This window comes from Lynx rufus, unplaced genomic scaffold (genome assembly GCF_022079265.1).
Source record: "Lynx rufus isolate CCGP_SWC_20201006 ecotype Redwood Valley unplaced genomic scaffold, mLynRuf1.p SCAF_2, whole genome shotgun sequence".
Taxonomy (NCBI): domain Eukaryota; kingdom Metazoa; phylum Chordata; class Mammalia; order Carnivora; family Felidae; genus Lynx; species Lynx rufus.
Window position 1 is genome coordinate 98,221,836 of NW_025814834.1, and position 27,009 is coordinate 98,248,844.

The following is a 27,009-nucleotide window of genomic DNA, read 5'->3' on the forward strand; positions in this document are numbered from 1 at the left end:
ATATGTATTTCATATTTGTTGCTAAATAATAGGCTAGTATTTCGGATGCCTAGTTAAATCTTTACAGGACTGGAGCACCTAGTCTCTATCTGCTCCTAAAGATTCACAGTTACCTGCCTCCTCTGAAGAATGGTCTCGGAGAGCAAACAAGCCAAGTTTTCCCAAGAAGTGATCACCCCACACTGTCTGCATCCCACAACTAACCCATAGAGGATGCATAAGGCTCCTCTCATGGCTGAAATCCTACTGTCTGTGAGGACGCCTGTGAGGAGTACCTAGACATTACCGGCTCCTTTCCCTCTCCATCTCCTGCCCCGACATGCCATGAACTGGGCCAAACCTCAATTATACCGGGACCATAACAGTTCTTTCCCCTACTCTATCCTGCTTTTCTTACTCCCTTGTCAGGTTTCCCTGCAGAGCATCCCCTCAATACATCACCCACAAGAAATTCCTGTCTCATATCCTGTTTTTAGAATACCCAATTTAAGACATCTAGTGATAAAAATAAAAACAAACAAAACGACACACATACAGAAGGGACTCATGATCTGAAAAGCTTACACAACATTAAGAAGTTGTCATAATCAAAACACCGAAATTTGGCATTATCAAAAACCAAATCTACTTTGCCGTCCCTGGACTATCAAGTCAATGGAATCCCACATGTATTACCAACCTTTGAACCTAAAAACAAAGGTCCCAATTGCTTCCACCCTCCAGAATCTGGCCTGTATACCCTCCTGTTCTTCCCTAAAGTGGGCTCTCCAGCACAATCGCACAGATTCACTCACTGTTCCCTGTTATGCTCTGCTCACATCTCCATCCCTAAAGAACCCTGCACAACCCAATCCTAACTTCTTTCTGGTCCTGCCTATTATAAAGCCCAGATCAAATCAATATTGTGTTATAGATCATGTCATATATGATATATAAAAATCACATATGATTTTTTTGTCTGTATGTAATAAGAATAAATTAAACAATTTTTCCTGAAAATTGCCAATCTTAAAAAAAAACACACACTCAAAAAATATTAGCATTTCATTCCATTCCAGGTGGAATTTTCTATGACCCTAAAATAAGACATTATTAAAGTTACCTTCATATTTAAGGTATATTTATTGAATTCCATACTTAAACTTGAGTGATCACCTGGTCTGGTAGCTTTCCAAATGTTTTGTTTCTGTTAAACTTTAGGTGAAGATATTCAAACATTTCTTAGCAGAAAAATATTTTCTACAAATCAAATTACAATGCAAAAGCCCAAGAAAACAGAGCTGTTCCAGCTGAAGCAGCAAAGGGCTCTAAGAACCAGAACCCTACATGCAACTCCACCTCCTCCCACCCATCCCAGGATCCTCTGCAAATCAGTTTGAAAGCTACTCATCTGTCCAATCTCCTTATTTCTCAGATGAGTATGAAATAAATGAAATTATAACAACTATATTCCTGGTCTCCTAATTCCCCATAAGCTGTACTTTGAACTTTCATCACCAGGCTTTTTTTAATCTACTGATATTCAGATATCTTTTAGAAGATATCTACAGATATCTGACAGATAACACAACTATTTTACTCAGCTGATATCAGGCAAATGAGAACTTATAAGTTCTCATATTCAGTATTTTATTTACAAAAATTAAGAACTGATGCCAGAAACTACATTTTGGTAATTTGAAAAATCTATGTCATAAAAGAGCCTATATCTTAAAGAGCAGATGGAAAGCCTTGAAGTGTCCCATGAGTTTTAATGAAAAGTACATAGACTAGAATAGTCTTCTTTGCTTCTAAAAAGTCAAAAATGGTAAAATGTGTAATACAACAGGTATACTCTCACATGCTTATAATAGCATAATTCTTTCCTATCAATGAGGAAAATATCTGATTCACAGGCTGAAACATGAATGCAAAAAAGGCATTAGGAAGAATTTCTTTCTTTACTTCACACTGAGGAAACTGGCCTTCTGTCAGAGGTACACAGTTATGCAGGGCAAGGTATGAGAAAAACACTGAGACTGGACTTCATGAGCCTTAAAATCTGACAGTTTTAAAGAATCATATGGAGGAAAAGAGAAAGGCTTCCTTATTCCCTCTAGAACAAAACCCTAAGCTAATCATTCAGAGTAAATAGCCTCACAGGTTAAACATATTCTTACCAAAGAACATTGGAATATCCAACTTATCTTCTCTGTCTACTTTTCTCTTAATCATAACAATATAGACAGCATAGAGCATGGCTCCAACAAGAGACCAAATGGAACCTGTAAAAATCAACATAATGAGTTCACGCATTTTTCATTAATTCATTCAACACACACTTATTTAAAATCTAATACGGTGTCACATACTATTTCAAGAAGTACACAAATATGAAAAGATAAACTATAGCCCACCCCCTCCATGTCCTCCAGGAGTTCAGGAAGCAGTTTAAAGAGTGAACAAACGCATGTGCAAACATCCAATGATCTATACAAACACACATAATGTTAAAACCATGGAAGTTAACTATTTGTTTTTTTAATTTTGAAACGCTACTTCAGTTTGACACCTGACACTGTCTGGTGTAATAATGGTTAAGCCATTGCTTATACAGTCCTCCCCACTGTCATGTATCATCTTTAGTATATATTGTACTACCATTTTCAAGGCCCTGTTCAAGTCCCACCTCTGCCACAAAGCATCCTCCTCCTACTCCACTGAATTTCCATCCTCCTGGTCTTCTATTTTAGACAATTTAATATTTACATGGTTAAATGTAATATTATTTTATTCTCTAGTGTTTTTATTTTGTAAGTCTAGGTAATGATTAAAGTCAAGAACTTGAAAAGTACAAACATACTTTTTAATGTTTTCTAAAATATCTAATACATGGCGTATAGTACGGGCATAATAAATGCTGATTCTCTTTAATATTAACTCATTCTCAAAGACATTTAAGTAAGTTTTAAAAACAACTAAATTAATGTGCTGTCTGCCAAGTGACCACATTTAATACTTCAATTAATTATCCCAAATTCCAATGTTTTATTGAATCTATTTTTTAAAAATTTAACTTTTTTAAGAAAGCAAAAAAAGTCTATCAATAAAACCTCACGTATACACAACAAATACATATATCATTTTACATATACAAAGCTGCTGTGGGTGAGAAATGATATAGTTCAAGGCATAGCTATCAGTTCAAGGGTGAGAAAGACATAAGCAGTTCAAGGCATGAACTATGCCTGGGCAATAACCAGGGATAGTTTAGAAAGCAGTGTTCCATTCAATGAATTTCAATTATCTAAACAAAGTATCCAGAAGGAAGCCATAAAACTGGGTTCTACTATCTTTGTTTTTGTTCAGTCTAAACAATAGATCAAAACTGAGTGTTCACCATAGCACTAAATGTTTCAGGCAAGAATCATGAGTGAACCACAAAATTAGTGGGTGCAAGTATAACAGAAACATGGTATGTGCGTAGTCTCAAAGTATCTCCCTACAAGATGCTTACTAGTTGCAAAGAAAAAAGTTAGTAACTTGACACTGGAGCATCCTGGCAGGCACTACCTTAAAAATTAGTCACTACTAATGGGACAACACCATGTGCCTTCTAATATGATTTACTGATCAGGACACTTCCAATATCACTTCCATGGCATTCTAATAAAAAATACACAACATAAATTTAACCATAAGGAAGTATCAGACAAACCAAGAGTGAGGAACATACCACAAAACAACTGGACAGTATCCTTTCAAAGTGTTAAGGTTATAAAAGGGAAAAAAAAAAAAAAAAGACTGAGGTACAGTTCTAGATTAAAGGAAACTAAAGAGACATGACAACTAAGTGCAACAAGTGATGCTGGACCAGAAAAAGAACATTCATGGGAAACATGGTGAAATATGAAAAGGATATACAAATTAACTAAATTATAATCAATGTTAATTCCTGATTTTTGTAACTATACTGAAGCTATGAACACAGCGGAGAATCTGAGTGATGGCTATATGAGAATTCTATTAACTATTTTTTAATTTTTTTACATGATTTCCAAAAAAACGTTAAAAAAAAAAAAGGCCCCATTAGTGCCCACCCTCTGTGTGTGTGTGTGCACATGCACATACATGCACACAAGGACATAAACACTGATATGTACAAACTGTCTTGTATACTGTAACAGAAAGAATGCAGAGTCAAGTACTTACTTACCTATTGTATCTCTTCCAGCAGATTTTTCAGACCCTGACAAATTAACCAGCACAACACCTCCAATGCTGTGAGAATAAGAGCATTACTAATAAGCAAAATAATACATTCCTTAAAAGGGCTAGTAATGAAGATAAAAAATATTTACAAGTAATCAAGACTATGCTCAAAACTGAGCAAAACTTAAACTGTCAAAGAACTTAGTGATTTAATTAATAATATTTAACAATGATAACAGGACAGTGTAAATGCTATACTTGTATTCAAATCATTTAATTCTTGCAAAATGTACAAATTACTTTATAATAAAGGTATTACTGTTGTTACCATCACCATTTTACACATGAGAAAACTCACACACAAACATATGAAGTAACTTGACCAAAATCACACAGATGGGACTGAATCTATCGGTAGCCTGCTTCTAGGTAAGTATTCTTACCTCCTATGCTACCTACTGCTTTTGGTTAAGAAGTAACCAACTTTTCAGCCTCTTCCAAACTTGTTTTTGAAGATATGCCTACAGTATACCCATACAAACCTAGCAATAGCACAAATGCTGCCTATTGGTAAAACCTAAATTAACAATAAAACCATACTTAAATATTTGAACGATTAATTATAAATTGACAAAAAATTCAACCGAATTAAACTTCATTTACTTCCCCAATACAAATATATTGTATTCCCCTAACACAAGAATAGGTTTAGCTAAAACATTAGCTAATCATACATGCAATATAATAAACTTCTAGTGGGCATAACATCTAAATAATAAATTAGTTGGGTCAACCGGCCTACCCCTGAAAACTACCATGGTTATGGCTAAAAGAGAAAAACACACCGTAATAAGAGCTACCACGTATGTGACTACCAAGTACCTCAGTCCCTGTGATAATTGCTTTTTATATACACTGGCTCCAAACTTTCAAAGGAGGCTAATACGATCATCATGTTCTCACCTAGGAAACTATCTCAGAGAGCTTAAGGAAACTGACAGGAAAAAAGAACAAAGCTCTGACTCAAACCCAGCTCTGACAGCTAAGAAACACTACTCTCTTCATTAAATCATTCAACTTTCTTCTCTGATTTCCGATTTTTTCTCATAAAGACAACAGCTTTATCAAACCAATACATCTTCGTTGAGTACTGTCAGTAAGCAAAGCCCTACGCTACACTGCGGGCGGCACAAATAAGCAGCAAACAAGGCTCTGGCCTTTAAAGGTTTATAACCCATAGAAAAGACAAGACAAACATACACAAAGTTACATAAAAGATTTAAATACAGTTATTGACAATACTGATGTTACACACTAATTCAAAACTGCCAGATGGTTTATACAGAAAACAACTGAAAGATCATGTGAGGATGAAATAATCAGAGAAGACTGCACGTTTGATTACTAGGAGATATAAAACCCAAAACCAAAACAGAAAGAGGAACTTGTTTTAGGAGAAGGAAACAGGAACTTGGGAGGTGATGAGGATTAAGGTGCCACATTAAGTTAAATGTAAACATCAGTACAATACACAGTAGTATACTGTCTGTCCTCACTTGAATGGGAACCAAAGCTGCTTTGGGGTCCCTCCCTCCAGTTACTCTCCCCAGGACCATTTAGAAAACTAAAGAAGGATCTGATCCAAGGCTGCATAGCATGATATCCACATAAACCCTTCTTTCATCCTCATCTTGCTTTGCCATAGTATAATATAAACTATCCTATGTCACTAACAGAAAAATTTTAAACATTATATTTTTAAGCAGAATTAACTAGCTATTATGTTACATTCTTACCTTAAAATTACAGCTAGTAGTTTAGAAAGAGTAAATCTATCTCCACTGTTACTTGGAAACACTGCAGCAAGAATTAAGGTAAAAAGTCCTGCAGGGAAAAAAGATACATCAACTTTAATACTGTGGAAAGCAGCCTTTAAACTAAATCATGTTTATTTCAACAATACAGATTAAGTATAACCCTACTTATTTTAAACTAATAAGAGTTAAATTGAGCATTCAGAGTAACATTATGACCTCATCATAATCAAGCATGTGTGCTCAAGTTATTTTTACAGCTTCAAAAATACTTTTTCTCTCCCAGATTTGGAAGGTGATTCAATTTTTAAAATAAAACATCTTTCATTGGGTAAATTATGGTTCTGAAAAAAGCAATTACATTTAGCCAAAGGGTCCAGAAAAAGATCTTCAGAAAGAATATGTGAAAGGAATGACAACCACAATACAAAAAACAGCCCATCAAACTTTAATATGTTGTTATATAAAAAATGCCATAACATAGTCGAAGGAATGTAAACAGTACAAGGCCACAGCATAAAACTACAAACATTTATGTAGTTACAACACACTAATGTACATTATTAGAATGAATGTAATTTGTAATAAGATAAAAATGTGTGTATATGTACATACACATACAACAGAAAAAGGTTTCAAGTTATAATGTAAATTTTGAAGACAAATTTCTTACCAGAGGTTGAGGACAAGATATTAACTATAGCAACCTGTGTGTCCGAAAGTGCTTCTTGATATGACAAATTTGCCAGAAACCACTAAAGACAAAGAAAACAAAGTGAACCCAATTGAATGACATGCTTACATCTGTCAGAGTTTATAGGACCCTCCTTTTTTTTTCTCCCCCTAAATATTTTATCATAAGAGCTTTTAAAAGTTGCTTTCTATTGAAAAATCACAAGCTCAAAAAAGAGGGCATTTACAATTAGATCTAAGATCACTGCTATTCAATTTCCCGTACGAAATTAACAATAGCTCATTAAAATTAGTATTCAAGTTTTTTTTTAATGAGGGTAAAACTGAGTATCAACTTTAAAATTTGCTTTATCCAAACACTTCTAGCATTCTATTAAAGTTTATCTAAATCAAATTTGAATTTGGGGAAATTCTCCAATATTAAAATATGTACAGATAAATATAGCATGATGAGAAATCTACTCAACGAGATGATGCCTATGGGGATGGATCAAGGTAGCTACCAACTAGGTAGACTGATAGATAAAAAGACATTCATTTTGGAAATCTAAAAAAGTCCAATAAAAAATGTGAATTTGCTAGCTAATTATGATTATTTCTCTGATACTCAGTTTGGAGACACAATACAAAGAGTTCTCATAACTGGATATAATTTAAGGAAGTTTTCCAGTTTGAGGATTTTTTTTTCTTCTCTTAGGCTCATCCAGGCTAGGATATTCTTATATCCTCAATACTGTGCCTAATTTAAGGAATAAGAAGTAAGACTTCTTTTTGATGAAGCCTGATGTGTGTGTTGGGGGCAGGTGTTCCAAAATTCATTTATTTTTACTGCTATTAGATATCCTAATGCCTATTATCACAACTCATCCATTTTTCTGTTAATGGATATTTTTTGACTATTTCAAACAATGATACTATGAACATTCTAGTGCATGCCTCCGGGTACATATGTGCATGAGTGCATATATATACTAAGAAGCAGACTGCTGGATCAAAGTCAATTAACTCCTCTCTGTTTTTGGCATCACTGTTACTTAGACATTCATATTCCACTGAAGAATGAATGTCCTCTTAAGAAAGGTACACCTCTTGATCTCTCTCAGAACTTTTAGTTACGTGAGTACTATAATTATTAGCATACACATTTCAGCGAAGCAACAAAGGCATATCTTAGACCACTGCTAGAAGGCAGCAGATAGCTGAGTCTAGTAGATTCATGTAGTCTACACTGTACTCAAAGTGAAAGCCAAACTATAGCAAAGTGATTCTGACACCATCTGTAGTTCTCTGACTCCCTAGATAATTTCACTTGACTTTCTAAACGAGAAAATGAGGTAACAATTGCTAAGATGAACAGTATCAAACATATATGGCAATAAAAGCCACAATCTGCTTGTGGTTCAAGTGCTAGAAAAGTAAGATTCTACTCTTAATTATCTTTTGGAGATCTGTCTGCAAGAACCGATAAAACTTACAGGGTGATCATGAGCTTTCTGGACCCACTTTCCTTACCACTTTAACACATAAATACTCATTTTCCAAACAATCTCACTGTCTCTGCTAATACAAGATACAGAAATAAAAACAGATCACTTAGGTAGCAGCCATTCAAAACTCCTAAGAATTCATCATGAGTTATAAATAAACTCTTTCTAGAAAGACCTTCCCATTCTTCACCTCTCCCCATTCTCTGGCTTTCAAACCCAACGCACTCTTATCACAAAAGAAGATTCATCTCAATTACCCTCCAATAAAAATTAACCTTACAGTGTTTCACTTTATTATTCCAGAGTTGAGGACAACCACTTACTAATAAAATAATCTATCACAAATAAGTCATATATTTCATTATTTCATGAGTGATGTTATTTTAAAATTATCATAAAAGGTACTCTAGATAAGTACTATATGACCCAAATTATATCCTACAGAGAAAAATTAAAACACCATAAGTCCTCATGAGACAAAAGATATTCAAGGTGGACTGGCAAATACAGTAATCACTAACTCCTTCTGTCCTGCACTGTACATTAGCCACTAGCCACATGTAGCTACTGAGGAACTGAAAAGTAGCTAGCCTGAACTGAAATGTTTTGCAACTAAAACTGAAAAACTGAAGTTGAAAAGAAATAGAAACTTAAATAAAAATAGAAATTGAAATGAAATTGAAATGCTTAGAAGATTTTAGTACAGAAAAAGAATATAAACTATCTCAATCTTACACTGATAACATGTTAAAATATTTTATACATGGTGCATTAAATAAAAATATAGTATTAAAATTAACTTTACTTGTTTCTCTTAACTTGATTTCTCTTTTAAAAATTTTTAAAATATCATTTAAAAAATTTGGGGGGTGCCTGGGTGGCTCAGTCAGTTAAGCATCCAACTTCAGCTCACGTCATGATCTCAGGGTTTGTAGGTTCAAGCCCCACATTGGGCTCTGTGCTAACAGGTGACAGCCTGGAGCCTGCTTCGGATTCTGTGTCTCCCTCTCTCTCTGCCCCTCCCCAGCTCATGCTTTGTCTGTCTGTCTCTCTCTTTCTCTCTCTCAAAAATAAATAAACATTTTAATTTTTTTAATTTTTTCTAATTGTAGAAAATTCAAAAATACATAGGACAACCACATTTCAGGCTCATATTATATTTGTATTGAATAGCACTGCTCTAAACCTTATCAAAGCTTATCACTCTCTTAAATATGGTTTCCAAAAAGCTTTATTATTCTTTCTATAGAAATGTCTTTACTAAATACTAACATAGCTTTCTAGGCTTGTAACTTATTTAGGTTTTATTTTATTCTATTCTATTCTATTTTATTTTATTTTTTTTTTTTTTTTTAATTTTTTTTTTTCAACGTTTATTTATTTTTGGGACAGAGAGAGACAGAGCATGAACGGGGGAGGGGCAGAGAGAGAGGGAGACACAGAGTCGGAAACAGGCTCCAGGCTCTGAGCCATCAGCCCAGAGCCCGACGCGGGGCTCGAACTCACGGACCGCGAGATCGTGACCTGGCTGAAGTCGGACGCTTAACCGACTGCGCCACCCAGGCGCCCCTATTTTATTTTATTTTAAAGACTACCAAAAGTGGAAACCACCCAAATGCAGATCAACGGATAAATAAACAAAACATGGTATATCCATACAATGAAATAGTATTCATCCTTTAAAAGGAAGAATGTTCTGGGGTACCTGGGTGGCTCAGTCAGTTAAGCATCCAACTCTTGATTTCGGCTCAGGTGATGATTTCATGGTTCCTGAGTTCAAACTCTGCCTTGGGCTCCACACTGACAGTGTGGAGGCCTGCTTGGGATCCTCTCTCTGCCCTTCTCTCTCTGCCCTTCCCTCAGGCATGTGTGCATTCTCTCTCTCTCTCAAAACAAATAAACTTAAAAAAAAATTAAAAGGAAGAAAGTTCTGACACATGTTATGAGGATGAACCTTGAAGACTTTATGCTGAGTTAAGCCAGTCATAAAAGCAAAAACAGTATATGATTCCATTCATACAAGGTACTTAAGAGTGGTCAAATTCATAGTGACAGAAAGTAGAATGGTGGTTGTCAGAGGCTGGGGAAGATAATAAAGGGGACTTATTTAATGGATATAGAATTTCAGTTTTACACAATGAAAAATGTTCTGTTGATAGATGGTGGTGGTTGTACAACGATGTGAACGTACTTAATGCCACTAAAGCTACATACACTTAAAAATGGTTAAAATGAAAAAAAAAAAGGTTAAAATGGCAAATGTATAGCACATATATTTCATCACAATTTTTAAAAGGCTTTTTATATGCACATATCTATCTGTATATAAACCTGCTACATGGAATAGTACCTATGTAATGTATTTAATCTATGTAATACATTCTCTCAGAGTCATGAGTTGGAAAATTGCTTTATCCAAAGAAGGGAAATATAGTATTTCTTTTTAATAGGCAATAAGTTGTGTAATTCATAAGGTTTTCCTATTTGCCTTTCCTTTTACCAATTTGCCTAGGGATAAACTGTGTGCTCATCTGAAGTAGCTTTCTTCCTTTAAATTGAAGTTCCTGATATAATCATCCTATTCCACAACCAGCTCCCCCCCTAAACAGACACACACACATACACATATACACACACACACACACACACACACACTACCCATTTAATCTGGCTCTTATCTTTCCCTCTTTTTTTTTTTTTTAAAGTGTATATATTTATTCTGAGAGAGACCATGAGCAAGGGAGGGGCAGAGAGACAGAGAGAGAGAATCCCAAGCAGGCTCCATGATGTCAGCACAGAGCCCAGTGTGAGGCCCAGTCTCATGAAGTGTGAGATAGTGACCTGAGGCAAAATCAAGAGTTGGACATTTAACCAACTGAGCCACCCAGGTTTAACTTTTACTATATAGATGCTTTTATTATTCTCCACCTCAAGTCTCATTTGAAAATTAGGTAACATATAATTAATAAATCTTAGTCTTGCCTTACATTCTTTTAAAATAAGCAAACATTTGGAAATCCATATTAGCAGCATAATCCAAATGTATGAGCCTTACATTCTTTTAAAATAAGCAAACATTTGGAAATTCATATTAACAGCATAATCCAAATGTATGAGCTTTTCAGTATATATGTAATTATCATAACTCACAAAGATTTTCTGATTTGCACTGCTGAATATATTAATCAAAGTAACACTCAACTAGATGTTATCCAGGAAGAGGATAGAAAAAAGTGGGCTACGCAATGAGGCAAAACTGGGAAGTAAAAAAATCTTATAATCAGGCTAATGATATTGACATTAGCATGCATTATCTAGTGTTTAAAAAAGTTCAATATAAATTTAAATCTTATAGGCTCATACTAAAGAACCTTGGATTAGGCTGCTTCCAATGACATACACAGCAAAGAGCAATGAAATTCATTATTAAATTCTAAACTCCAGAGTTTTCACTAACTCAGACAAGTAATCCCAGCTTATTCAAAAAGAGTATTTGCTACACGATTGTTCTATCATGAAATCTTAAGCACATTTTTCAGTTTCTATATTAATAAAGAAGCTATCAACAATACTACAAAAAATTCTGTAGAAATGTTTACTATGAGTAGTTGCTAAAATATTTGACCACATTTACATGAATTTATTATACAACCACCAAACCACTTTTTTGACAAAATCAATGCATACAGTAAACTCTTCTCTGGGTATTTATTAGCCCTTGTATACATCATAGTATAAAATAACTATTAATTATTCTGACCCTGAAGCAATGTCAAATTCCAAATATATACAGAAGTAGCTATAATGTTATAGTAATTACCGAATTCTCTGAGGTATGGCAAGCAATTATTGACTCTGATACTCAAATTCCCCAATGATGCCAGATAGCTGAGTTTAAAGTCACAATTAAGCAAACTAACAGTATTACACTTAAATAGCATACTGTTGGTATGTACACTGTCTTAAAATTCAAGTTCTAAACATATAATAAAGAGAAGACCTACCACAAAGCAAAAAAAAAAGCTAATTTTTGCTACTTGAGTTGCAGTAAGTTTCCCTACAGTTTTGAGTAAGGATTCTTGTTCTTTCACAGTAGGATGTGACATGCGAGACAGCTTGGCTTCCAATGCATGGCTTGATGGAAGCTGTCGAATCTCCATGATATTACTGAACCTTACACGAGACTTTTTGGGAGCTTAAAAGGAAAAGTATAATACAAAATCATTAAATGTCTCCCCTCACATCCAACAAAACCCATAAATTTTAATTTACTGATAAATGTGTATTCTTTAATCCATATATGATCAGACTTGGACAGCAAAGAAAAGCAGTTATATTATTAACTGGAGCAGCTCTGCTCAAAGGGTTAACAGGAAAACGGTTTTCATCTATAAAAATGTTTTAAAGGCTTTAAAATGAGACCAAATATTCAAGCAAGGGTTCTGCAATTATGTACATATATTGCCTGGCCAGGATTATAGTATGGTTATTATTTTAGCATTTATTGTGTAACTTTACTTGGATTTTTCCTCATAGATACCCAATTTACGAGAATTATTTTCCTGGTCAAGCATGCGGAACACTCCTCTAGAGGTTCACTCTTCGCAAGAGAGTATTACGGATAAACACTGTCTTACACTGAAGCTGACATTCTTTGCACCATTCACAGATACAAGAAAGTCTTATAATTTGCTATTAGGGGTGTTTAGTGGCATGGCTGAAGAGGACACTGTCCATTTGAAAATATAAAACCATACAGATTTCTGATATTTTTAAATTATTTCTAGTTGAATTAATAAAACCTTCTAGACAAAACTTCTGGAAGACTACAGGCCAAGCCAACACCACATGGAAAAGAAGAAATGCCAGGTGATCCTAGTCAACCCACAAAATCACTAAGTTTGGGGATGGTTTAAATGAAACTAAAATTTCTTCCCATTTCTAAGTTATAAAATTCTAAATTTTGCTTACTTTTTTCAGTATCAATGTTTGTGTTCTCAGGTTTTTCACTTGGAATATCATGAAACTTCACAGGAACATACAAAGGTTCACTCTAGAATGTAACAAAAACAGAAACAAATATAAACAGCAAATATAATAGTTGATATATTGTCTAAAATTTAAGATGAGAGTATATAGTCATATATACCGCTCAAAACACAGCTGTTCACCACCATATTTACAGAGAATTTTCCAAAATATATTGGAACAGCATTGGTACATTATGATATTTAGCCTTTAAATGTTATAAAAACAGACCCCTTTCTCAAGCTAACAGATTATCTCCTATTCCTTTTCATGTATTCTTTTAACAAATACATGCTAAATTTCTACTATGTCAGAAACCATTATAGATCACGGGGCTATAAAAGTGAAAGAAGACAAAGTCTCTGTCATCAATGATCATGTAGGTTAAAGGGGAAGGCAGACAATAAAGAGATAATTAAGTATATAATGTGTAAATATCTGCCAAATTATTTCCTCTTATTACTTAAAATTCAACTGAAGGTTAAGATTCCTAAAACTATTATAGGTTTAATGGACACAGAAAAAAATGGCTACCATTTATCAGTTCCTGCAATGCACTAGACACCAAGTCCAGAGCAGTTAAACATATATTTCCCATTAGTCCTCATAACAACCTCATAAAATGGTATTTAAAAAAACTTGGTGCACCTGGGTGGCTCAGGTGGTTGAGCATCTGATTCTTGATTTCAGCTCAGGTCATAATCTCACAGTTGTGGGATCAAACCCAGAGTTGGGCTCCAGGCTGAGCCTGCTTAGGATTCTCTCTCTCTAGCTCTCTCTCTGCCTCTCCCCACCCCACTCACCCCTCTCACTCACAAAATAAATAAATAAACATTAAAAAAACACTTTTATAGAAGCCGAGATATAAAATAATCAAGTGGTAGACAACAGAACTGCCAGGTTTATCTAACCATGCGTTAAAGGTCTACATTTTTAAATGGTTCTGAATTCTTCTGTTTTTACAAATGTTCTTTAAATGATCTATATTTAAGGCACAATTCTTTAACTAGGCTGTTTCTTAAATTAACAGAAAATGTTTTAATTTCCCTTTAGCTCTTGGCATAGAACTCTGCCAATGAAAAATATTCAGTAAATGAAGAGGCAACAGGATCTTTAAAAAGACATAGTCTCTTCATTCACTAAATTTTTCATTACAGCATTTGGTCTAGAAAATTTTGACATATCCATCTCACAGATAACAGCAAAAATCAGTAGAAGAGTAGTTATAAGAATAGTCTGCCACCTCAACTCTTCCTTCTATGCTGATAGAGGCAACTGATATTAACCTTGCTGATTTTAAAGATCCCAGACAAAAGAAATGAGATTTTCTCTAAGCTTCATAAATTCTTTAGAGCATCTGGTAGCCTATCCTGCATACAACTACAGTTCTAAAAGGCAAACAATAATAAAGTCACCACACTAGTACTTTACAAACTGGTGTTAAACTTTAGAGTAACATTAAAATTTTTATAAGATAGAATGCTACATTTGGACCAATACATTTTACAGAAAGGCCTTAACAATGATCTACAAAAACCCAGATTTCTACATACTTTCTCTCCAACTAGATTATAAATGCTTAAAATAAGTGAATATGTTAATTACTTTACTGGTTCACTTATTATCTCTTTCCCCCTCCCCAAACACACACTCTCACACACTAGAACATAAGCTATATCTCTAGAGCCTAGAACAAGTGCTTAACAAATATTAACTGCTCTTAAAATTTGTATAAAAATTTGTGGAATAAATAATCTGCTTATATATTGTCAGTGTCCAGCAAATATATTTGTTTCTAAGTGATAATAATAATAATGAACACAAAGTGACAAAGTTAGTAAGAAACAAAGGACAAAGGACTGTCCCTTAGTATTTTCACTCCATAACCAATATACTCTTCCCCTCCCTCTTTAGAAGGTGGAATTGCTTACTTCTAGGTCCCAGGAAACAAAGTACTAAGTTACAATTCTTATGGAAGGCACCCAGTTTTAAGATATATCTATATCTTAATATAGTGGTGCTATAAAGCTATTTTAGTCCTTCCTGTCATGACTCAATTCCACCCATTCCACTTCTGATGAGAAAAAAAGCACTTACCAAAGAACTATTCATAGTTGTATCTGTTGTGCAAGCAGCAAAGTACCCTTCAGCATCTGCAAACTACAGATAATGGGACATAAAATACGATTAAACTCATGTTATAAAGTAAGGCTGCTGTCATTCACAGCTCAAAGGAACAGAATCAAGAATCCAGAGTAGACCTTTAAGAGTATAATTATTAATAAAAATAGCAGCTAATGCCAAGTATTCAATCATGCAAGGTAGGTATTATCAACTTCATTTTACTGATGAAGAAACTGAAGCTGAGAGATTTCATCTAAGTGACAGAGCCAGGATTAAAATTCAAGTCAGTCTAAATACAAAACTTACAACCTTTCACAATACTATTATAACATTTCAGATTGGCAGGAAAAGGACAGGTGGGTTAGTGAAAAAGACAAAACACATCTTAGTGTTACACTGATAACAGTATTAACACCAAGAACCCCCTAAATGGATCTCAGGGCCTGGGCTGCACTTGGGAGAACTCTGGGCTAGTGCTGCAGAAGCATGCTTTTATTCATACCCACAGCTACCCTATTATCTCTGCTTAAAGTCTGAAGAAGTTAAATAACTTGCTCAAGGTCAACAATAAGCAAATGACAGAACCAGATTCAAACACCAAAGCCCAGGCTCTTAAAAGAATTCTTATAAGTCAATAAGAAGGAGTCAATGTAGAAAAATAAACAAGATATAGACAACTCAAAAAGAATTCTATTACACAACAAATAAAAGAAAAAGCTACCAAAAGCAGGCAGATTAAACAAAGTATCACTGTTCACCTGTCAAATTAATAAATGTTGGGGTTTGGTAAGGATTCAATCACATGCATTGCTAACAGTGATATGAAATATAGACAGTAATTTAGCAGTAAGAAGCAAAAGCCTGAAAAATGGCATTAGTTTTTTATCCAGCAATTAGGCTTTGCAAAATTTATCCTAATAACTACAGATGTGTATAAAAAATATTCCTATTTATTTACATCAAAAGAGAAAGTGAAAACAACCTAATTATCAAGGAACAGTTAAATAAAATAGAAAAGATAATAACAAATGTTTATTTATTGGCCTGGAAAAGTGTTTATGATATATTGTTACATGGGAGGCAAAATCAGGTTAGACAATGATATTAAACTTATTTCTACTATAATTTTAAATATATGCACATAAATACACAGCTCTAGAAAGTATCGAATATATATAGTGGTGTTAGAATGGTGAGATTATGGACAGACTATTCTTGTTCTTCTTATTACCATAATTTGTCTTCAACAATAAACATTCATCACTACTATAAAAAAAACATTAAAAAATGTTCTAGGAATACTACATTATTGTTCATGATATACCACTAAGAACAGAAAGCCAGTTGTAAAACAGGACATAATGGTACAATTCCAATTTATAAAATATAAAATGAAAATACATGAAAAAGAATGGCAGGATATATGCCAAAATACTCTGGGGTTATTATGTGAATGTTGGAATTACTTACTTTCTTCTTTTTGTCCCTCTGTATTTTCTAAATTTTCAACAATGTGCATGTATTATATACACATAACATATTCCTACATGTAATACTATAATGTATACACATTTCTATAATGTACATTACCTTTGCAAAGTAAAAAATAGAACGTGTTCATTAGAAAAGACAATAAATAATACTAGTCTAATGCACAAAAAATAATACACACCAAAAAAATAAAAGAGAAAGAAAGTATTTGGAAAGAGTGGGGAATGGGAGTTAGTTATTATTTAATGGATAGAGTTTCTGTTCAGGATAATGAAGAAGTTCTGGAGATGGATAGTGGTGATGGCTGCATAGCAAAGAGAATATATTTAATGCCACCGAGCATTTAAAATGTTCATTACATGACACTATACATTTATTTTTATTTTTTTAATTTATTTTTGGGGGGGGGAGAGAGAGAGAGAGAGAGAGAGAATGAGGGGAGGGGCAGAGAGAGAGCAGGAACAGAGGATCTGAAGCAGACTCCGTGCTGACAGCAATGAGCCTGATGCAGGGCTCGAATCCACAAACTGTGAGATCATGACCTAAGCCAAAGTGGGACGTTCAACCAGCTGAGCCACCAAAGTGTCTCTATGCCACTATACATTTAAAAATGATTAAAATTGTAAATTTTATGCCATCTATATCTAACTACAATAAAAAAGGGGGGGAGAAAAGGGGCTAAAATGGTAAATCTGATGTCATGCATATTCTATCACAATTTTAAAAGAAAAGGAGAGAGATGGGAAAAAGAAGAGAATGTAAGAGGCAGTTTAATATTCTTCACTCTCAAAAATTCAGTGTCTACTTCTACAAGGAAGATACATCACTATATAAACTGCCATTTCTCTCAACTCTATGAATCAGCACATTATGTGCTGATTATCAATGAAAGAATGTAATTTGGTTAGCCAAACATCTGAAATATGGCCTAAATATGCTATTCTCATTTCAATAAATAAAACCTTGAATTCATTTCTACAATCAACTTTACCACTAATTAGATGCTATTCAACCCGTGTGCAAATGACCAAAGACTCCAGATATTCTTCTTACTCCTCACTTTCATCTCCACATTAATTGATTTGGGCCAGCTCAATAATTTTTAACAACTCAAAGGATGTTATGAGGTAACAGCAAGAAAGTGATTATGCACCTTTGATTTCTCATAAGATATTTTGATACCAGGTTGATTAGAAGAAGAATTTAAAATTTTGGACAAAAGTCAGTTTCTCTTATGTTATCTTCATTCATTTTAAAAACTTGAAATTTGACAGTCCTTTGAGACACTACTAACTTTACACTTTGAAAAAATAAATCCCCTCTCCAACAAGCACTTAAAATTTAAAACTTACAAAAGCAGCATGCTTTCCTCGAAATCCTCTTGTACACTGTTGTCTCCATGGCTTCCAAATAATAAAGCCCAGAAGGTATAGAACAAACATAGATGTTTTTGCAAAGGTGCTGAAGAACGGCTTGTTGTACTGAGTAAAAACATACTGTAGAGGAAAAATTTACAGAAACTATGAAATGACTTTAAACCTTATTACTTATCTCTAATAAAATAAGCCTATTACATGATTTTTAACTCTAGAAGTTCAAGCGAAACAGAAAATCAAAAAAGATTATGAAAATATTTTATACTCATTTCTAAATATTGTATTTGCTTATATACAAAAAATATTCCCAAACAAAACAGCAACAACTTCCAAAAAAAATGTTCTGTTCAACATGCATCAAAAACCTACTATGCAAGAAAGAGTACTTGTGCTAAAGGCTAAGGAAAAATAAGACAGCCTTTCTTTTCATATATTTATGAAAAGAACAGCATAATGTGTTAAGTACCACAATAGGGGTATACAGGTACCATGGAATTACCAAAGGGAGACAGACCATTTTGAGGATTATGGAAGTTTCCTAAGAAAAGCTATTCTTGAGCTGAGTGTGGGGGACTGAATAATAGCCCAGAGGAAACAGCATAAAGGAAGGTAATAAAGCAGAATAGTGTATGAATAAAATTGCATGAAGTTTAATAGTTAGGAAATTACATAAAACCTGTCACCTTCATTTAACTTAGAACTCATGATTTTCTTGTTTCCTAAAAAAATATTCCTAGTTATGTATACTGAAAGGCCTGGAAAAAATGACCCAGGAGGAGTAAGCACCTATAGAATCCTGATGGTAATCTGTATTATCTTGCACTAAAAGAAACCATGGGTTCTTAAAGAAATGACCAAATCCAAGTATGGAGCAGGAAAAGTACCAGATGAGCCTGGGGCATCTTGCACCAGAAAACAAATAGGATGTTAAAGATTAATAGGATCATACTGAAAGGACAGTAGAGCCAATTTGAAGGGGCCCCCACTGGTCAAAGATAGGACAGTTTAAGCATAAAACGGAGTAACTACAATTGTCTGAAACACAGTAAATATACAAAAATCCATGAATGTATAATGATACTCTATGGTTACTAATGGAAGTTGCTAAGCAACATTACTCTAAAATGAACAAAAGAAAAGAATCAAGATTTATTCAACCCTTCCTATATGAACCATGTTTCAGGATAACCACATAGTAGTTACAGAAAGCTCTCCGTAAAGAATTCCAGCTAATAAATGCAGAAGTAATGACCCTTAGAAAAATCATCATTTTACAACCCCTAAATGAAATAGTCCATCAAGAGAATAATCATATGGATAACTGACTACTACCTAAAGGTTGGTAAGAAATTTTATAGTGCCAAAGTTGGCATCACCCAAAGTAAGACTTGCAGCCATTTGTGACTCATTTGTTATCACGGGAAGTACCCAGTTCCACCAAGGTATTTTTCCCGAAAAACTGAACCTGAATCAAATCAAGACTTAACCTAAGTACCATTTTACAGGAAGTAAGAGAAAAGGAGGAGCAAGTTAAATGACACCCCAAGGAAACAATCAGCAAAATTTGGAATGTGTGTTATGAAGTGAATATGTATGTCTTCCCCAAGTTCATATGTTAAAATCCTAACCCCTAATGTGATGGTATTTGGAGGTGAGGCTTTTGGAGATAACTAAGGACAGAACCCTCATGGATGGAATTAGTGCCTTATAAAGACACCACAGAATGCTGCCCTTTCTGCCTTGAGAGGACACAGTGAGAACACTGCCACCTAAGATCCAGGAAGCATATCCTCACTAGACACTGCATCTGCCAGTGCCTTGATCTTGAGCTCTCCAGGCCACAGATGTGAGAAATAAATGTTTGTTGTCTGAGTCACCCAGGCTAATGGCAGTCTTGTTGTGATACCCAGAATGTGATATATCCTATAGGAAAAATGATCCAGCTTTTCCGACAAATTAATAGCATGATTTTTAAAAAAGGCAGGGGTAGGGGAGTACAGTTAAGGAACAAAAGTGAATTAAAAGCAATTTGAATATGGATCAGGTACCAGATGATTTTAAGAAATTATAATTTTGTTAGATATGTTAATGGCAGAGTGATCATATTTTTAAAAATTAGGACCTTTCAGTTTGAGGTGAATATGAAAAAATTTATAGGTGAAAGGATAAGTGGCTAGAATGTGCTTTAAAATAGTCCAGGAAAACATGTCTGGGAGGTTGATAAGAGAAGATTGGCAAAATTTGATAGTTGTTAGGTATATGAAGATCCATTATACCATTCTCTCTACTTTGTAGATGTTAGAAAATTTTTATAATACAAAGATTGATTTTCTTGTTGAAATACACAATATATCTCAAAAGTTTAATGAGCATATTTGGCTGAAAAATTAGACATATCATATATGCTCTTGGATAACAAAATTATAAAATATTCTCTTATCAACAGATTGGAATTGCTTAAATTATAATTTGATCAGGTCCTCTTCTGTCCTAAATTTTATTACCAGGTAAATAAAAATAAAACCATTTATTTAAAACTAAAATAAATTTTTAAAGATAGGCTTATTTCCCTGTCAACATTAAAGAGATTTCTTTGTGGTTAAACTACAGAATGTTAATCTAAAAAAAAAAAAAAAAAGTTATAGAAGAGTGAAAAATAAATGGCTGTTGTATTCCAGAGCCTACTTCCAAAACAGCTAAAAATTTATTTATTCATTGGCTACAATGTCAATATCAATTATTTACTTAGCTATGATGTGAGATGACCAGCAGTAGCAAACTGCTTTTTTTTCACATTTAAGTTCATTTTTTTTTTTAATTTTTTTTTTTAACGTTTATTTATTTTTGAGACAGAGAGAGACAGAGCATGAACAGGGGAGGGGCAGAGAGAGAGAGGGAGACACAGAATCAGAAGCAGGCTCCAGGCTCTGAGCCATCAGCCCAGAGCCTGACGCGGGGCTCGAACTCACGGACCGTGAGATCGTGACCTGAGCTGAAGTCGGATGCTCAACCGACTGAGCCACCCAGGCGCCCCTAAGTTCATTTTATAAATGCTAGTTTCCTTTTGTATATTAGCCTTAAGACTGCAACATGTAAGTTGAAAAGTAATTTCTGAAAGTGAAACTTCTTTATAAAAAGCATGTCTTTTTAGGGGCGCCTGGGTGGCGCAGTCGGTTAAGCGTCCGACTTCAGCCAGGTCACGATCTCGCGGTCCGTGAGTTCGAGCCCCGCGTCAGGCTCTGGGCAGATGGCTCGGAGCCTGGAGCCTGTTTCCGATTCTGTGTCTCCCTCTCTCTCTGCCCCTCCCCAATTCATGCTCTGTCTCTCTCTGTCCCAAAAATAAATAAAAACGTTGGAAAAAAAAAAAAAAAGCATGTCTTTTTATAGAGATTAACTAAACAAATAAAAATAACTACATATATAATTAGAAAGAAAAACTACTTTGTGCACTCAAAATAACACATTACTATCACGAGTACTCTGATAAAGGCAAAATAAAATTTAACTGAATGCGCGGTGTACCACGTATTTTACAATGTTTGAATCGGCAAATGTATAACTGTGCATGCACTCATGCATATGCACAATAATGAAAACTCTGATCACTTTCACTCATTTGTCCAAAAGCATTCTTACTATCCACTAAATGGTGACAAATGGTTTTGCATCCTAGATACTAGTTCCACTAGAAAATAGTATTTATAAACAACAGCAAAAACCCTGAATTTACAAGAAAACAGCAGATACATTATTCAAATATTAAGAAAACATGCACATAGTCTCATTTTTTTTTAAATAACTCTCTAGAAGACAGATGAAAACTCTACGATACAAAAAAGAGTATCTTTTGTTTCAACTTGAATTGACACGAATTCACTTATCAAAGAAAATATAAGTAATTCAACGTTCAAAATACTGCTTTTTTTAAAAAAAATATTTTTATGTTTATTTTATTTTTGAAGGAGAGAGAGACAGAGCATGAGCACGGCAGGGGCAGAGAAAGAGGGTGACCCCGAATCTGAAGCAGGCTCCAGGCTCCAAAATGTCAGCACGGGGCTGGAACTCCCAAACCGTGAGATCATGACCTGAGACGAAGCTGGATGCTTAAAGGACTGAGCCACCCAGGCGCCCCCAAAATACTGCTTGAAGTAAGCATGAGAGACAGAAATGATTAGAGAGATACTGCAGATTGACAGCAGCATTACTAGAATGCAACATCATTCCTACACAAGAATTACATACCGAAGTAAGTTCTGAGGATGCGACCCATATCACATCAACAAGTAGGAGAATAACAATCCCAAGAGCCATTCTCCTGCGCTGGGTGAAACCACTGCTCTGGGAATTCATCCGGTTCATGATAAATACACACACCATCTGCAGTCTGTTTTGTAGAAAATACAGATCCCATTAGAGAAGATTTCGAAAAATAACCATAGAAAATGAGAAATTCGCGTAAGAGAAACAAACATCACTTGTTAGCTAAGGCTCAGTTTGAAGGTCACACGGTAAATTAAAAGTTGGATTTACCTTACTTTGAAGGCCTTTCTGAGATCTTCAACAGCAATGCCTGAAAACTTGGCAGATCTGAGTCTAAAAGGAGGTAAAGAACTCAGCGCACCTAAAAACAACCATAAAATGATGATTACGAAAACATCAACGACTCAAAATAAGGTTCATCACATCTTTTTTAAGTCTTAAAATTCAAAATGAACAAATGAAAAGAAAAATACCTAAGTGTGTTAAATACAATTGACACTATTCTCTAGCCTCTAATGGTATTCACTGTATACTTCAAATTATATTCAGAAACGTACACAGTACAGAAAAAAAAAAAAGGCCAGTATTCAACAAACGGCAGTATTTAACAATAGTTAACTACTGGTAAATAGCTCCTCCAAGTTTTGTAAATACACAACTCCATTCGCCTCTCCCTACAGAGGAATCCACCACAGGGGGCAAGGTCTAGACTCGCGCCTGTTTCTGAGGGTCTCCTCGGTCCCCTGTCTCTTTGCAGGGTAGTTTGATTATTTGAGAGGAAGTGATTTGTTTTGAGTCTTGAGGGCACGTTTCCAAACGCCTCACGTGGTAGAAGGGGAGGATACTCCACGCTCCCGCACCCACCCCTGCCTGTCACCGCATCTACTTTCTTTAGATCGAAAGAGAAATTCACGAGACGAGTGAGGAAACAGCTGTTAAAGGGAATCCTCTTCCTTTGAGGGGAAAAAAAAAAACAAAAGTTAAGCCGGTGACGCCTCCTCAGGGAGTGAGAAAAAGCCCGGAGGCGGCGCTCGAGCAGCTCCCACTAGTGCCTGAGTCCTCACCAGGCTCACACGCCCCTGTCAGCCTTCCCCTCACGCCGCCCCTCGGAGACCAGCACCATTTCGGCCAGGGCGCTCCGACCGCCACCAGCAGCTGGGGGTGGGGCCGTTCGTGGACACTCGGTGCCAGTTTGGGCTCAGGTTGATTTCGCGGCCCTCCCCTGCCTGCCTACCTGGCCTTCCTGCCCCGCGATGGTGTCGTGGCGGCACCATGAGCGGCCTCGGCCCGGATCCGCCGCCGCCCAGCGCCACGGCCGCGGCCTCGGACTCACAGAGCTGTCGCGGCGCCTGACATTGCGCTGCGCTGGAGGCCCAGCACCTGAAGCCGCGGTGTCCCTCGGGGCGAGACTGCGGACGCCACCCAGCCCCACTCGGCCCAGAAGGGCGGGAGTGGGCGAGGGGAAGGGACCGCTCAGGCAGCGATGGCCGCGGAGGCCCTAAGCTGGACCCCGGCCACGCCCCCAGCCGGCCAGCCTGCCCCGCCGCCCCGCCCCCCCAGCCCGATGGCGGCGGCGCTGAGGTTACGTCACGGCGGCGCGACGGCCCACCGCGCGTGGGCGCGTCTCCAAGGTGACTTGGCTGCCTGGAGCGGAGTACTACAGGCTGCAAGGGCGCGGAGCTCGAAGACCATTCCGTGACGCTGGGGAGGAGCGGAGATAGAAGTAAAGCAGGGTGTGGTGGAAGAAGAGGGAAGCGGGCGTGGGTGGCTGGGGCAGAATGAAGGACGAGGGAGGTGGCCGAGGCTCCACATGGCCCCGCCCTAGAACCAAAGCTAGCAGCTCCGTTTCCTAGAGTTGGAGAGGACCTAAAAGCAAAGTGGCTTGGCAGAACTTTTGCTTTCTGGAACCTTTTGTGTGTAAAACTAGATCCCAGTTCTCGGAGGTAGAAGCTGTGTCCCTAGGGGAAAGCTACTTCACCTCCTTGGCTCTCAGTTTTCTCATATGAGAAAATGATGGCACCTGCCTCATCTGTTTATGTATATCTACACACTTGTGTGTATACACACACACACACACACACACACACATATACATATGCATGCCAGGATTACATTAGTTTACAAATGTGAAGGGCTTAGATCAATTTCATGGCTCATGGAACTACACAAATGTAAATAGTAAGCTGTATAGATTTTTTTCTTAACTATCTTTTGACTATCCCATAAAAAAATGCTTGATCAACGTCCTAATTTGTATTTAGAAAAGAAAAACAAGACTAAAGGGTTCTGTAATTTAACTGGAGTTATCCACCACCAGTGCGTTTTTAACATCTTCAAGTGCAATAGTAAGAAATAGGAAGAATTTAACTTTTTTGCCGTAGTGACAATATACTACATTTTTTAATTCTTTTAAATCTTTTGTTTCACTGAAATTACATATTCAGATGACTAATGAAACAATATCAATGGACATTTTTTGTGTTGCTCAACCAGTTTCTAATAAATGATCAGTATCAAGCACCTCTAATGAATTATTCAGAAACCTGTCATTGAGAGTTGGAAAAATCTTAACCATGTTCTTAAAATTACTACTTAGGGGAAATGTGGTTGCATATAGTAAGTAATATAATCAGCACCCTTTTTATTCTTTTCTTTAACATTCTTTAGGGTGACAAGCTCATTATATGCTACATTTATAATATACAGACTGAAAAAATAATAATATAAATACCTCTGAGTATCTAAGGATCATGAAAACTTCTAATTCTTAATCTGACCACAATTTGTTTACTAATCTTGAAGATGATTCTACTCTCAATTTGGCCTCAGTTTTCCATCTGTAAACATAGGGAGGCAGTTGGTTTTTTCTTAATTAAATAATGCAAATGATAGTACTTTGTAAATGTATGTAAATGCAGGTTACCATTATTACCACCTGTTTCCACAGCTTCTGCTAAAGGACAATGCTGTGATACTCTTGTGATAGTGAAGATACGGTTAATTCTAGACCAGCTGTCTTCAAGCAGTCTCCAACCCTAGGTTAATCGTCCATTAATGTATTTCCCCATTTCCCTCTGAAGGAGATTCCACTGTATTGCTCTGTGACAACAGATTCTAGTGTGATTGCTGTGATACCATCTTAATTTCAGGCATTGCTTTCTTTGGACCCCAAGTATATATCGTGGATAATATATACTCAAGGATAAGTCCTCAGTAACTTCAAAATCTCACACCAAATACCAACTGTCTACATTTTCATATATAAGTTCCACAAGAGCAAGGATTTTTGTCAATATCATTCTCCATATATCCTCACCATCTAGAACAATACCTAGGACAGAGTTGGCAGTAATATCTGTTGAATGAACTTGAACTTCCTGCAGTCTCTTGACCTTTATACCTAATTTTCCCAAGTCTCCATTTCTGTCAGTTGGTACCACCTTTATTCTAGTCTCACAGGACTAAACGGTTAACTTATTAATTTCCTTTTTTACTCTTCAAAGTTGATCACTCTTCACTGAGATCTCACAAAAGTAGACCCTTAAAATTCATCAGGTATTAAGCCTGACACCTTCAAAAAAACCCACCAGAAATGTAGAGTGTAATTTCTCCCACAAAATACATATGTCACAATATGAGTACGGAAACAAAGTTGTGTATGTACAGAGCAGCCACTAGCTAACTCTCCTGTGCACCAGCCTCAAAGACTACAATTCAATTCAAGCTCTAGTAAAATTATACATGACTAGGAGTTACTGATCAAATCCTGGCCATTTTGGGCCAGTTGTCGCAGAGATTGTGGTTGGCTTTCTGGACTGACTGCTGCAATGGTTGTGGGTCAGAGTTCTATTTTTATATATGCTCTGGTCTTTGTCCCTTTGTATTTTCAGTCTCACAAAAGTCTATGTATCTTTCTATTCTCTGAAGTAGCTACCAGCATGCTGGGCATATAGCTCAATAAATATTTGATTTTATTTGCTTCCAAGACATAGTTTAATGGATTGAGGTTTGCAATTAAACAAATTGTGGTATAGAAAAGACTGCTTTTGAATGTGTCCCTTACTGAATTTTATGGGGTAAATCATATGCTTCAGGGAAAGTCATAAACTTGGGAGGTTCTGAGGTATCTCAGGTACTGGGGTTTATTGAATACAACCAAGTCTTAGATTTTAAAGGGTTTAAAGGCAGGTTAGATGAGCAAAATATCAACACAAATTTGACTAAAAGTTCCAAATGTACATAGAATAGGCATGCCAAGTAAGTGCTTGATTGATGATCATTCATTGCCATGTCTTTGAGGGCATGGACTAGAGTTCTGAAGGCATGATCACTTCAAACATCTAAGTAGAGAAGGCTTTAGGAACAGGTAGAATCTGAGTGATGTGTAGTGTAGTGTAGTGTGTAGTGATGTGTAGGATTTAATGAGGGAGCAGGGAGAAGAATGATATTTTTTTTTTTCCTAAGAGAGTAAAAGTCTGAGTGTAAGGGAGGAAAAATTATTTTTCCTTTTATCCCCCTAGGTTCTCCTGCTAAGACGGTGTAAAA

General features: G+C 35.9%; 1 protein-coding gene across 2 annotated transcripts in view; it reads right to left on the bottom strand.

Moving 5' to 3' along the window:
- Positions 1-23,969, bottom strand: part of SLC35F5 (solute carrier family 35 member F5) — a 37,856-nt gene extending 13,887 nt beyond the window's left edge. For both annotated transcript variants that reach the window (XR_006962871.1, XM_047084717.1), the window contains exons 1-11: positions 23,699-23,969; positions 22,735-22,825; positions 22,447-22,588; positions 18,181-18,324; positions 15,311-15,373; positions 13,157-13,238; positions 12,190-12,380; positions 6,679-6,760; positions 5,988-6,075; positions 4,196-4,260; positions 2,160-2,264 (exon numbers count right to left, since the gene is read on the bottom strand). Coding sequence is in view for 1 of the 2 variants with exons in the window: in XM_047084717.1 (XP_046940673.1) it covers positions 2,160-2,264; positions 4,196-4,260; positions 5,988-6,075; positions 6,679-6,760; positions 12,190-12,380; positions 13,157-13,238; positions 15,311-15,373; positions 18,181-18,324; positions 22,447-22,588; positions 22,735-22,825; positions 23,699-23,738 (1,093 nt within the window). In the remaining variant the exon portion in view is untranslated. The remainder of the gene's footprint in view (positions 1-2,159; positions 2,265-4,195; positions 4,261-5,987; positions 6,076-6,678; positions 6,761-12,189; positions 12,381-13,156; positions 13,239-15,310; positions 15,374-18,180; positions 18,325-22,446; positions 22,589-22,734; positions 22,826-23,698) is intronic.
- Between the last annotated feature and the right edge of the window lie 3,040 nt (positions 23,970-27,009).